The sequence below is a fragment of the Sus scrofa genome, chromosome 7 (assembly GCF_000003025.6).
Source record: "Sus scrofa isolate TJ Tabasco breed Duroc chromosome 7, Sscrofa11.1, whole genome shotgun sequence".
Classification (NCBI taxonomy): Eukaryota; Metazoa; Chordata; class Mammalia; order Artiodactyla; family Suidae; genus Sus; species Sus scrofa.
The window spans coordinates 110,621,576-110,636,839 of record NC_010449.5 but is presented as its reverse complement, the minus strand read 5'-3'; the positions used below and the strand labels follow the sequence as shown (position 1 = coordinate 110,636,839).

General features: G+C 35.9%; 1 protein-coding gene across 1 annotated transcript in view; it reads left to right on the top strand.

Annotated features, from left to right (window-relative positions):
• The window catches only part of EML5 (echinoderm microtubule associated protein like 5), a 193,516-nt gene that overhangs the window by 68,613 nt on the left and 109,639 nt on the right, over positions 1 to 15,264 (top strand). Inside the window, 3 exon segments of the mRNA XM_021099592.1 lie at positions 4,821 to 4,958; positions 11,631 to 11,887; positions 13,107 to 13,319. Of these exon segments, the coding sequence (XP_020955251.1) occupies positions 4,821 to 4,958; positions 11,631 to 11,887; positions 13,107 to 13,319 (608 nt within the window).

The window sequence follows — 15,264 nt, the reverse complement described above, 5'->3', positions numbered from 1 at the left end:
GTAGCTTAGATGAATGTAGATGCAAAAATCCTCAACAAAAGTATTAGCAAATAGAATCCAGCAATACATTTAAACCATCATACACCATGATCATTCCAGGGTCACAAGGATGGTTCAACATATGCAAATTAATCAGTGTGCAAATTAATCAGTGTGATGCACTGTATTATGAAAAGGAAAGATAAAAACTGCATCATCAATTCAATAGATATGGAAAAAGCATTTGCAAACTGGGAATTTGGGGTTAGTAGATGAAAACTATTATATTTAGAATGAATAAGCAATGATGTCCTACTGTATAACACAGTGAACTATATCCAGTTTCTTGGGGTAGACCATGATGGAAGGCAATATAAGAAAAGAAATGTATATAAATGTATGACTGGGTCACTTTGCTGTAGAACAGAAATTGGCACAACATTGTAGATCAGTTATAGTAAAAAAAACAAAAAGAGCATTTGAAAAAATTCAATTTCTGTTAAGGACAAAAGCTTTCGCCAAAGTGGAATAGAGGGAACATATCTCAGCATAATAAAGGCCATTTGTGACCAACTCATAGCCGAGATAACACTGAACAGTGAAAAGCTGGAAGCCTTCCCACTAAAATCTGGAACAAGATAAGGATGCTCACTCTCACCACTTGTATTCAGAAAACTTGTATTGGAAATCTTAGCCATAGCAGTTGGACAAGAAAAAGAAATTAAAAGTATTCAAATTGGAGAAGAGGTAAACTTGTCATTACATGCACATGTTACTATGCTATAAAGAAAACCCTAACAAATCTACACAAAAACTACTAGAACTTATAAATGAATTTAGCATGGTAGCAGGATACTAGATTAACACACAGAAATCTGTTGCATTTCTTTGCACTAACAGTGAAATATCAGAAAAGGAAGATTAAAAAGCAGTCTCTCTTAAAATTACATTTTAATGCTTAGGAATAAACCTGACCAAGGAGGTGAAAGATTTATACACTGATAACTATAAGACATTGTTAAAGGAAACTGAAGAAGATTTAAGGAAATGGAAACATATACTATACTCCTGAATTGGAAGAATTAACCTTTTTAAAAACATCCTTTTTTTGTTTTGTTTTGTTTTACCCAAAACAATCTACAGATTTATGTGGTCCCCATCAAAATACCCATGACATCTTTCACAGAACTAGAACAAATAATCCTAAAATTTATATGGAACCACAAAAAACCCAGAATTCCCATAGCAATCCTGAGAAAAGGAACAAAACTAGAGGTATAACCCTTTCAGACTTCAGACTATACTACAAAGCTGTATAATCAAAAGAGCATGGTATTGACACAAAAACAGACACACAGATCAGTGGAACAGAATAGAGAGCCCAGAAATTAACCTATGAACCTATGGCCAATTAATCTACAACAAAAGAGATAAGACTATGCAATGGGGAAAAGACAGTCTCTTCGACAAATGGTGTTATGTAAAACTGGACAACTACATGTAAGAGAATGAAATGAGAACATTCTCTAACAACATATACAAAAATAAAATGGATTAGAGACATAAAGTAAGAGCAGATACCATAAAACTCCTAGAGGAAGCTAGGGGTCTAATCGGAGCTGTAGTCTCCGGCCTACACCAGAGCCACAGCAACACGGGATCCGAGCCGCATCTGCAACCTACACCACAGCTCATGGCAATGCCAGATCGTTAACCCACTGAGCAAGGGCAGGACTGAATCCGCAACCTCATGGTTCCTCATGGTTCGGATTCGTTAACCACTGCGCCACGACGGGAACTCCCAGAACACTCTTTGACATAAAATGCAGCAATATTTTTTTTTGATCCATCTTCTAAAACTGGAAATAAAAGCAAAAAATTTTTAATGGCACCATATCCCACTTAATAAGCTTTTGGATAGCAAAGGAAACCACAGAACAAAAAAACAGCCTATGAACTGGGAGAAAATATTTGCAAATGATGTGATTGAAGGGGGGGTTAATATCCAAAATACACAAACAGCTCATACAATTCAGTGTCAAAAATCAACCCAATGAAAAAATGAGCAAAATACCTAAATAGATATTTCTCCAAAAAAGACTTACAGATGGCCAACAGGCACATTAAAAGATGCTCAACAGGAGTTCCTGCTGTGGTGCAGTAGGTTAAGAATCTGACTCTGGCTGTTCAGGTCTCTGCAGAGGCATGGGTTTGATTCCCAGCCCAGCACAATGGGTTAAACATCTGGTGTTACTGTGGCATAAGTCGCAGCTGTGGCTCAGATTCAACCCCTGGCCCGGGAACTTTCAGATGCTGTGGATGCAGCTATAAAAAAACAAACAAGCAAACGAACAGATGCTCAGCATTGCTAATTAGGGAATTGCAGATCAAAACCACGGTGAGGTATCCCCTCACACAGGGCAGAATGGCCATCATCACAAAGTCTACAAATAGTAATGCTGGAGAAGCTGTGGAGAAAAGGGAACCCTTGTACACTGTTGGTAGGAATGTAAATTGTTGTAGCCACTATGGATAACAGTGTGGAGATTCTTTAAACTAAAAATGTAGTTACCTATGATCCAGAAATTTCACTCCTGAATATATGTCTAGAAAAGATGAAAGCACTAATTTCAAAAGATACATGCACCCCAGTGTTCAGAGCAGCACTATTTACGATAGCCAAGACATGGAAACAACCCAAGTGCCCATAAGTAGATGACTGGCTTAAGAAGATGTGATACACACATGCACATGCACAAATGCACATGCAGTTGAATATTACTTGACCATAAAAAAGAATGAAATACTGCCTTTGCAACAACATGAATGGACCTAGACAATATCATGCTTAGAGAAGTAGTTCAGAGAAAGGCAAATACTATATGATATTACTTATATGTGAAGTAAAAAAAAATAATACAGATGATTATACAAAACAGAAACATATTCATAGATACAGGAAGCAAACTTAGAGTCACCAAAGGGGGATAGGACAGATTAGGAGTATGAGATTAATAGATACAAACCTCTCTACATAAAATAGATAGGCAATAAGGATTTAGTCTATAGAATGGGGAATTATATTCAACATCTTATAATAATCTATAATGGAGTATAATCTGCAAAAAAACAGTAACAATCACTATGCTGTATACCTGAAACTAACACAATATTATAAATCAACTATAGTTAAATTTTTAAAGATGCAGAACCATTCTTAGCTTATAGATTGTACAAAAACAGGCAGTGGGCCCAATGTCGCCCACAGTCTAGTAGAGCATAGAAAGCCATCAGGAAATACCATATTTAATGTTACAACAAGGAAAGTTTTCCTTTGAAATCAGAAAGAAGGTAAAGATACCCACTTTCAACATTATATTTTTCACTATTACATTCAACTATAGACTAGAATTGTTTTTCAGCACAGTGAAGCCAAATATGTATGTGTGCGTATTTATATAGAGATATTTTTATAGATTTATATATAAAAATATTTTGATTAGAATGGAAGAAACACCTGTCATTTGCAGGCATTATAATTGTAGAAAATCAAAACTATAGAGAATTTATTGGAATTAAAAAGAATTTAGCAAATTTCCTGTGTATGAAAACAATATACCAAATCATTTTCCTATAAAACAGCAACAAACAGTATTTTTAAAAAAAGATACTGCTCTAAAATATACTTAGTTTTACTATATATACTTAGTTTAAAATGTACTTAGTTTTACTGATCTCTTTCTGACCTTTTAGAGTAGATGCTGGTTCATTAAGTTGTAGCCTTTATTTTGATAATACCTGCATTTAAATTTCTCCTGAAGTACTGTTTCAGCTAATCCCCCAACTTTTGACATAAAATACTTTGGTTGTAATTAACTTTAAAATGTTACTAATTTTCATTAGAATTTTGTCTTTTAGGTTATTTGGAAGTGTAATTCTTAACTTTAAAACAATATGTAGTTTTCTAACATGAAAGTCTGGAAAAGACTCTGAATTTACATAATCTTAAATATTCTTAGATTAAATGACTGTAAATATGGTATATACCATATACCACTATACTGTATATGTATCTTCCTTAAAGCAGGGTAGACATCATCCACCTAAAATGAAAAATTGGAAAAAATTAATGTCATGACGTTGTCTTAAAAATAAAAGATTCTATTGGCATTCCGATCGTGGTTCAGTGGAAATGAATCTGACTAGCATCCATGAGGACACAGGTTTGATCCCTGGCCTTGCTCAGTAGGTTAAGGATCCAGCATTGCCGTGAGCTGTGGTTTAGGTTGCACACACGACTTGGATCCAGCATTGCTGTGACTGTGGTATAGACCAGCGGCTACTGCTCTGATTTGACCCCTAGCCTGGGAATCTCCATGTGCCATGGGTGCGGCCCTAAGAAGACAAAAGAAAAAAAAAAATTTAACTCATCATTTTATGCGTTAACAATATTTCTGTTTTCATAGATAAGAATTCCTTACCATAAATCATAGTTTTAAAAATCTAGATTTAACTTCCTAAAAATGAAATTATTATTTTAACCAACGTTTTTTAATAGAGTCTATCTTTTTTCGTTGTTTTTAAGGCTGCACCTGTAGCATATGGAAGTTCCCAGGCTAGGGGATGAAATCACTGTGCAACTGCCGGCCTTCATACACCACAGCCACAGCAACAGCTATGGGATCTGAGCCACATCTGCAGCAACACCAGATCCTTAACCTACTGCAAAGCCAGGGATAGAACCTGCATGCTCATGCACGCTGTGTCGGGTTCTTAACCTGCCGAGCCGCAATGGGAACTCCAAGTCTATACATTAATTAACTCTTAATTAAATGTTACAGGATATGGAGCCTAGTTGATCATGCACTTATAGCAAGGTGTAATATGGAAGAACCGATTCGTTGTGCAGCTGTAAATGTAGATGGGATCCATCTTGCCCTTGGAATGAAGGATGGCTCATTCACTGTGCTTAGAGTAAGGTATGTATTAGGGTAGAAGCAGAAACATAATAAATTTCTGTTACTTGAGATAGAATGTGTAATACTTATTGTTTTTACTCATTTCCTCCCCCCTCCTGTTAATACATATTTTTCAGACATTAGTTTGATTAAATGTAAAAATACTTATAAAAATGGCTTTTTCAGAGAGTTAACCTGAAAACCGTGGTTTTGGGAATTAAGAATGTTTAGATTAATGACTAAAATTTTGAGTTAAATTTGATTTCTGTTTCTCGGTAGTATTTCTTTTCAGTAATGATCCTCCACCATTGAAAAGGAAGGAGACCTTGAAACTGTTAAAAATGAGTGAATGTTTTCGGTATTGTTATTTTCAGATTTATGCTTTTTTTAAAAATGCCTGCATCTCTTCCTTTGGGTAATTAGAAAGTTTAAAGAATTTGTTAAAGCACTTAACATCTCTTGTTGAATTACAGATATGGTGCATTCAATTGAACTCTAAACATTCAAAAATTTGCCGTAGATCCACATGCGTTCACAAGGATAAGTACTTATGAAATCTTTCATATCTAGCTTAGTGAATAGTAGGACCGTCCATTCAGTTGCTCTATCCAGAAACCATTTATTCATTTCTCTGTCTTGTCTCTCATGTCTAGTTAATCACAGAATTTTGGAGACTTTACTTCCTAAATAGCTCTCAAGTTAATCTCCCTCCTTCCATTCTCACCATTGTACTCTTGTATAGGCTTCTGCCATATCCTAACTGGATTGGTGGAACAGCATCTCAGTTGGTCTTCTCATCTCCTGTTTTGCTTCCTCAAGTCCTTTTTCTCCAGGTAGAGTGATGCCTTTCAAAATGTGTTTGTTTGCATCCCTCCTCTTTCTAAAGTATAATAAATGTGTCACATTGTCTTTAGAATAAAGTTCATAATTCCTTTTTTTTTTTATGCTTTTTATGGCTGCACCTGCAGCATATAAGTTCCCAGGCTAGGGGTCAAATTGGAGCTGCAGCTGCTGGCTTATGCCACAGCCATAACAATGTGGACTCTGAGCCGCATCTGCACTCTACGCCACAGTCACAGTGATGCCAGGTCTTTAACTCACTAAGCAAGGTCAGGGATCAAACCCACATCCTCATGGATACTACTTGGGTTTATAACCCTCTGAGCCATAATGGGAACTCCAGGCTCATAACTCAACATATCTTACAGTGCTCATCTCTCCAGCTTATTTCTTTCTATCTTAACCTCTTTCTTTCAACATTTATTAAAAAAAAAAACTTTGCTTCTTCAGATACATCATGATCTCATACTTCTGAGACTCTATAGATATGACTCTTCTTTCTGGGGCAGGTTTTTACAATGAGATATGCTGAGACTTCTCTTAAACTAGTTTTTTTATTGTGATTAAATAAACGTAATACAGAATGTACCACTTTATCCATTTTAAGCATAAAATTTAGTAGCATTAAGTATATTTGCATTGTTTTACAAGCAAGAATTTAGGATGCATGTAAAACACCTAAGAATTTCTGTTAGATATATCATTGCCATTAAAAATAGTGCTTATTATTTTTTCATTTGTACACAGGGTGAATAAGTCCTTATCTCTAATAAGTCAATATTTTACCAGCTGAGTTCAACATTGCTGACAGGATCGTTGGAATGGTTATTATGACTGTTAAATATCTTTATATATAATCACAAAATTCTAACTCAAAAATATTCTTAATCCTTCTTAATTTACCTAGTCACTATTTCTTCTTGGTTTTCTGTGCATATTCTCTGTATCATAGAGCAGATTTCACACTTAGAGCAGTAGTAAAGTACCCTCACAGAATGGTTGTTATGTTTAGAGGACCATAGTATAGATTGAAAACAACACATTGATTCTTAAACAAGGTGAGGTGCCAGGGCAAATCACATAACTTCCTAAAACATTTCTTTTCCTTGTGATAAAAATGCTAATAATTTTATATTAAAAGAAGCACTAATATCATAGAGTCAAATGAAAAACTGCAGTATTTTTTCAAATTAGAAGGGGGGTGTGTGTGTGTTTGTGTATGCGTATGTGTATGTATAAAACTTTGACTCGTGGTGGGCTGCATGGTGTTATCAACATCAGATTCCTCAGAGGCACTAATTCATTCTCATAAGTAGTTAAGGAGACTTCAGTAGAAGAGCTTAAAAGGTTTTTTTTTCAACCTTTTTGTATTTTGTCTGCCTCATTTCACAGGAGTTATAAGTTCCAAAAGTTGTTTCCTGGCTTTTAAAAAAGTATCTCTCTTTGTATATTCCATTTTTTTCACATCAGAGATTTTCTTGTCTCCCTGCCCACACCAAGACCACTATTAAAACATGCTCAAATATGTCTTATCTTAAAATTCCTACCTTGAAACTAAGGCCTCTTTAGTTATATCACATCTCTACTCTCTACTCTTTCACAGTAAATTTCTCAAAAAACTGCCTATTTTACTGTCTTTCTTTTCTTCTAATTAACTTATCAACTTTCTACCCCCATTCTGTCTTTTGTCTTTTTTTTTTTTTAAGGGCCGCCCCCATGGCATATGTAGGTTCCCAGGCTGGGGTCTAATCTGAGCTGTTGCTGCCAGCCTACTCCAGAGCCACAGCAATACCAGATCCGAGCTGCATCTGTGACCTACACCATAGCTCACAGCAACGCCAGATCCTTAACCCACTGAGCGAGGCCAGGGATCGAACCCACAACCTCATGGTTCTGATGCACTCGTTTCCGATGCATGACGATGGGAACTCCTCTACCGCCATTCTAATATAGCTTTTCCCTTCATCTTTTCATTTAAAAACCATCACTAATAATTCCCTGTAACTTAAGCGAGGAAATACTTTTCAATTTTCATCTAAATTGATTCTCAGCAATTTGACCCCCTTAACCACTGGCTCCTTCTCAATATATTCCTTTCCCTCGCTTTGGATGTTAATTCTTTCTCTTTTCAGCCTACTTCTCTGGCTCCATTTTCTTTATATGCTATAATCTTCTGCCTACTCAGTAAATATTGGAGTGCCTCAAAGCTCAGATTCTAGGCTTTCTGCCCTTTTTACTCTGTATTTTCTCATAGGTAATCTCATTCTCCCTCTAGCTTCAGTTACTACCCATACCCTCATTATCCCAGATGAATAGCTCTAGCCCTAGTCTCCTCTAAACTCTAGCCATATTTAACATCACCTGGGTATCTGAAAGGCACCTACTATTCACCATGGCCAAAGCTGAACCCAGGGTCTTCTGTCTGTGAACCCTATTTTAGTGAATGGTACCACTGTCCATGTTCTGGTATAAACCCCAAACTTAGGAGTTATCATTGATGCCACTTTCTTTCTAACCGACCACTATTTCTAGCCCATTACCACGTCCTTTGATTTTACTTGCCTGATGGATTTTCTAGGAGCCTTTTTTTTTTTTTTTTTTTTTTTGCCTTTTAGGTCACACCTGTGGCATATGGAAATTCTCAGGCTAGGGGTTGAATTGGAGCTACACAACTGCCAGCCTACGCCACAGTTCACAGTAACACTGGATCCTTAACTCACTGAGCGAGACCAGGAATCAAACCTGCATCCTCATGCTAGTCGGATTCATTTCTGCTGCACCACAATGGAAACTCCCTCTAGGAACATTTTAATTAAAGTTTGTGAATAAGATTGAAATTAAAATGTCTTTAACATAGTGTATGTTATGTACTTTAATAGAATGGATTATAATAAATAATACTGCATATTTCACATCTGAAGTCTGAGCAACCACTATCTGTAGTAATCTTCTAATTGGTCTTAATCTTGTCATTATACTCCTTTAACTTTTTTTTTTTGACTGTTGAAATAGATTAGTGAGTGATCTGATTGATTCATCCCACCCTAGCTTAAATTTACAAATTAAGGCCAAAAACTTTTAAGATCTGTGAAGCCTTTAATAATTTTCCCTTAGTCCCCTTCACTAGACTAAGCTCACACCAGTACCCGTTACTTGTGTCAGTACTGCTACACTGGCCTTCTCAAACTGATCTTGAACACTTGCTCTCGCCGTCATCAATTTCGCATACTGTTATTTCTGCTGGAATATGGGCCATTTTCTTCCCAGCTCCTGTCTTCCACTGAGCTAAGACCCATTAATTCCTCAGAATGAAGTTCAAACTCCAACTTCCTTTGGCCTGTCTCCACTAACTTTGACTTAGGAACAATTCTTCTAGTATATGTTCTATCAATACTGTATACTTTTACTTTTGTGATGTGTTACAAACTGCTAGAATGAATAGTCTCAGGCTTTGGCCTCCGTCTGCTTCTAAAAGAAATCATAGACTTCACATATCAGTTTCCCAGAAAACTTTAGAAATCAATACATTTTAATAATAATTTTCTTTCCTATAAATTTGTCAAAGAAATGTCTTCATCAGAGAAGATAATCATAATTCATAATGTTGACATAATAATATATACCATAAAACCACCATGTCAGTCAGAATCTCTCTTTCCATCACTGTTGGTTTCTTCTGTATGTGTGTGAGTGTGCATGTATGTACGTCTGTTGGTGGGCAGGGGTACCATGGTAGAAAGCAAGAGACAACCTGAGATATACACACTGTATCTGTCATTAACTGGGAGCAGTTAAGTCTCTGGAACAAAAGAGCTATAAAAAAGTACCAAGATACTTCTGAAGAATTTTCCAAGAGCATTTTAACTAATGCTTGTGATTAATATTAGAATGATTATATCTTTAATAAAGAAGGCATAAAAAATAAAAGCTGTCAAATAGTACCTTAGAGGTTTTTTTAAAAATCTTGCTTCATGTGGGTATAGATCAGTGGATAGATGGATTAATGGGTGGATGAATGGATATGGAGAAAGGGAGATAATATGCATGAATTTATTCAAACTTGAAGGAGTCACTGGGAAAGGTAGGGTAGGTACATTCATCTGTGTTTAGGAAGAGGACCTTGCAAGTTGCAGGGTGTAAGTAAGGCAAAGGTGATGTTGATGAGGAAAACTTTTTTAAAAAGTACTTTTTCCCCTTCATGCGTTTTATTTTGATACCCTTTTATAGTCATGAGTTTCCGTTGTGGCGCAGCAGAAATGCATCCAACTAGGAACCATGAGATTGCGAGTTCGATCTCTGGCCTCACTCAGTGGGTTAAGGATATGGCATTGCTGTGAACTGTGGTGTAGGTCGAAGATTCGGCTCAGATCTGGCATTGCTGTTGCTGTGGCGTAGGCCGGCAGCAACAGCTTCAATTAGACCCCTCACCTGGGAACCTCCATATGCCAAGGGTGCGGCCCTAAAAAGACAAAAGACAAAAAAAAAGTGATGATTTTCATGCCTTTCTTTATATAATTAACATCACAGTAAAACCCAAACTCCCTGGCAACATATCAGATCTGTCACACACTGTCCTCAATTTATCTGTTTAACTCCATCAGTCACTACTTTTTCCACTTGTCCGGTATCCACTTTATATTATATACTACTCTTCAAATGCGCCATGTACTTGCATTGCTCATGCTGTGTCTTTCTGGAAAACCTTCCCTCTTTTTTTTTATACTTAACCAACCCCTCGGGTTTTATGCTCAAAATAGGTGTCACTCTTCCTTGGTTCCTTCTTGCCTTTAGATTTAACCCTTTTTCAGTATTTCTGATAGATCTTCACGTGTAATCTTTTGAGTACTCACCACATTTCATTCATTATAAACTATAATTACTTTATATCCATCTCTCACAGAAGATGGGTTCATCTTTGTACCCCATGTGCCTAAAACAAAGTACTTAGTGTTACTGAAAGAAATAGGAGTTCAAAAGCATTAAATTGTCCATTTAGAAACTATAAAAATTGAGCAAAATCCATTTAAACTTATATTATTTAAATTATCTATTGGGAGAATTTCAGGTGGGTAATACAAAATATATTTGAAAAAAAGTCCCTGGTACTAGTTGGAAATAGAATTGTCACTTCCTCCTGCCCCTTCTTCCTTGCTGCCTTCCTCTTTGCCTTTTCACCAGCTCCACACGTTTGGAAATTCAGTGGTATTTAACTGTTTGTCCATTTTTATGGCTGTTACCAACACCTGTATTATTTTGGAAACTCGATTATAAGTCACCATTAAAAAATCTTAAAGTTTCACTGGTTGATGTGGTCGCTAATTGAAAAGAATTTGTTTTCTATTTAAAAAGGTCAAAGATGTTGAAATAAAAATAACTAGTGGTAGCTATATAAAGATATATATTCAAATGTATTACTGAAATACTACAAATCAATTTCTCCTATCTGTATTTCTTGGATGTGATTTTGTACATTTGGTTCATTACAAAATTTATTTGAAAATCCATGGTGTTTGTAATTAAGCATTTTTCATAAACTCAGTATTTATAAGAAACTTCATCACAAAAACCTGTGACTTTTTTTCCTGTATTGTATGACTCCAGTAGTATGAATCTCTAAGCTACTTAAAGTAATTTATGAACCAGAATTTAGCATTTTTTTCTAATTTCCATATATATTGTCCTCATATATTTCTGTTCAACAAAATTATTCCTGAAATAATGCTTTTCTCATTTACTTTTGTTTTATTGGTTTATAAGTGCTTGATACAGCCTTACAGTCATTTTAGACACATTTGAAAACAACTAAATCTGTACTGACTTTTTTTCGTATGGTCTCTTTTTTTTTTTTCACAGAGATATGACGGAAGTTGTACATATTAAAGATCGGAAGGAGGCAATTCATGAGTTAAAATATTCACCAGATGGAACTTACCTTGCTGTTGGATGCAATGACAGCTCAGTTGATATTTACGGAGTTGCTCAGCGTTATAAAAAATTTGGAGAATGTGTTGGATCACTCAGTTTCATCACTCACCTGGACTGGTCTTCAGACAGTAGATATTTACAGACAAATGATGGAAATGGTAAAAGACTTTTCTATAGGATGCCAGGTAAACATTTCTTAGAAATTATATATAACTTGTAAATTTTTAGTTCCTTTAAAATATCTTTGAACTTCACTAGAAGCAGAGTATAAGTTACATTTGATTATAGGAAATCAAAGAAGATCTAAGCTAATATTTCAGGTATTATGTTTTTTTTCTATAAGGGTGCCTTATCATTTGAAATCCTTTTGGTTCTTAAAACTCTTTTGCTTTGAAAATCTAAGACCAATTTTATGTTGAATTCCACACCATATGCATAGTATATGGTAAAGTCCTAGCATATATTAGAAAGTCAAAATAATGGGTACAGCTAATTAAATATAATTGATGAAAATGTCTGACTATAAATTGATTTTTTTTGTGGTTACCTCAGACTTTGCAAATATTAACAATGTAGCTAATAAACTAATTTTAAAAAGCAGGATTTCCATCAAAGATTTAAAAAGAGAAGAATAAAAATAGAATCATCCAAATATTATCTCTCAGTACTTTATTTAGTATGATGCTTAATGAATTAGTTGCTATTTTTCAATAGCTTATTTAATAAGACTAGATGCATAATAAAATTAATGCATGGCCCCAGAGGTTTTCACTAACAGTCTATGTGCAGTGAAGATTGACTGGGAGTTCCCTTGTGGTGCAGTGGATTAAGGATCTGCCATTGTCACTGCAGCAGCTTTGGTTGCTTCTGTGGTAAGGGTTTGATCCCTGGACCTTGGAACTGCCACATGCTTCAGGCACAGCCAAAAAAAAAAAAAAAAAGGATCAACTGACTCCTGAAGTCTTGGCCTAATGTAAATGTATTATTCACCACCCTTCCTTCCTTTCACTTCTCTTTTTCTCTACCACAGATGCTTAGGTTTCTTTTTTAGTATCTGATTTGCCACTTTCTTAGAGCTTTCGCTTTTCCTCTACCTTGCTGATCTGTAGCATGATTCCATTGGGGTTGTTTTGTACTCCACATGTGTCAACCTGCCACGCAAGCTATGTCATCATCAAGTCTGTGTGTGTCTCTGAATCAGTATAATTTTGGTAGTGGCTTTTTAAAAATTCCTTGCACTTAATTTTCTCCTTTCTTCATTGTACTCACCTACCTTATGTTGTCCTTCAACTGGAATGGGAAGATACTTAAATTTTGTAGCATACCATGTTATCAGTACAGTTTACGCTTCAGCAAAAGTCAAAGGGAATAATTTCTTAAATTAAGACTCTGGTTTATTTTTAGGAGGAAAAGAAGTGACAAATAAAGAAGAAATAAAAGGTGTTCATTGGGCTTCATGGACATGCGTTTCTGGCCTTGAAGTAAATGGAATTTGGCCCAAGTATTCAGATATCAATGATATAAACTCAGTAGATGGAAACTATATTGGCCAAGTTTTAGTAACTGCTGATGACTATGGAATTGTAAAATTATTTCGATATCCTTGTTTAAGAAAAGGTATCTTTTCTTATTATTAATTAACTTATTTATTATGAAAGGCTTTTAAGTCCTTGCAGAAAGTTAGTCTTATAAACAAAAACGTTTATACTTTTTAAAATACACATGCTAGGAGTTCTCATCGTGGCTCATCAGTAGCAAACCCAACTAGTATCCATAAGGACATGGGTTTGATCCCTGGCTTCACTCAGTAGGTTAAGGATCTGGTGTTTGCATGAGCTATGGTGAAGGTCCCAGATGTGGGTCAGATCTGGCGTTGCTTGTGGCTGTGGTGTAAGCTGGCAGCTACAGCTCCAATTTGCCCAGAGCCTGGAAACTTCTATATGACACAGGTGCGGCCCTAAAAAAAAAAAAAAAAAAAAGTGCTGATTATTTGGCGAAGAATTTCATGAAAATGAGCAGAATTAGCTACTATTTATTTTGCTAATTCAGAAAGTATTGTCATATGTTATATTTATTTTTGGACATGAAGTTTTTGTCTTTTTTAGGGCCGCACCCCCAGCACATGGAGGTTCCCAGGCTAGGGGTCAAATCAGAGCTGCAGCCGCCAGCCTATGCTAGAGCCACAGCAATGCCAGATCTGAGCCACGTCTGCGTTTCTGCTGCGTCACGACAGGAACTCCTATTTTTTGACATGAAATTTTTATTAGAAAATTATTTGGGGGAGTTCCTGTTGTGGCTCAGTGGATTAAGAACCTGACTGGTATCCATGAGGATGTGGGTTCGATTCCTGGCCCCACTCAGTGGGTTAAGGATCCAACATTGCCATGAGCTGCAGCATATGTCGCAGATTTGGCTTGGATCTGGCATTGCTGTGTCTGTGGAGTAGGCCCGCAGCTGCAGCTTTGATTTGCTCTGGGAACTTCCATATGTGGCAGGTGAGGCCCTAAAAAGACCAAAAAAAGAGAGAAAGAAAGAAAATTAGCTTTTAATTCATGTTATGAATGGACTAATACTTTACCTCTTCCTTTTAAAGAATCATTTTTCTCACTACTTCTAGAATTGCCTCATATAGTCAGGATATAAAATAATAGTTATACTTTATGGTTTATTGTCTTTAATCATTTAACTTATTGAACATAGATCTTTTAGGAGGCATTTTTCTCATGTCATTTTCTCAAGAATTCCGATGAAGTAGTCAGCTGTATAATTCAGGTCACAGTTTGGAACCTATTGGTTTGTTTGCTGTTTTTTGTCTGAGAATGTGTTTTTGCTTAAATACTTAACTCACATTGTTTGGACATTTATTTTTCATAACTGAGGGGTGTAAGAAAAACAAGGATATTATCATTGGTTATTTTCTATATATTTAATGTATCACCTCTTTTTCTTGGATTTCTTTTAAGATGATGATATTAATCATTCTGTTCATAGACCTGAGGATAATTAAATGAAATGCTCTCTTATTTATTCATTCCATGCCTTGTTCCATAAAGTATTTGAGTCAGTTTATAACAAGTCCCTAAGCACCAAAATAATTGTATGAGTAAAGAATTCATACCAGTGTTCCTGTCATGGCGCAGCGGAAACAAATCCGACTAGGAACCATGAGGTTGTGGGTTCGATCCCTGGCCTTGCTCAGTGGGTTAAGGTTCTAGCGTTGCCATGAGCTGTTGGTGTAGGTCTCAGACGCAGCTCGGATCTGATGTTGCTGTGGCTGTGGTGCAGGCCGGCAGCAACAGCTCTGATTAGACCTCTAACCTGGGAACCTCCATATGATGTGGGTGCAGCCCTAAAAGAAGACAAAAGACAAAAAAAAAAAAAAGAAAGAAAGAAAAATTAGTCTTGTTAAGTTACTCCTTCAAGAATATAGATATAAATTATTTTCCTTATTTTCTCGTTTCAGATTTTTGTTAGAAACTTATTTTATGATAAGGCTTTTATTTCTAGACCCCTATGAGTCACTTTGAAACTATGAGTAGGTAATTGGGAGAGAGGACAGGAC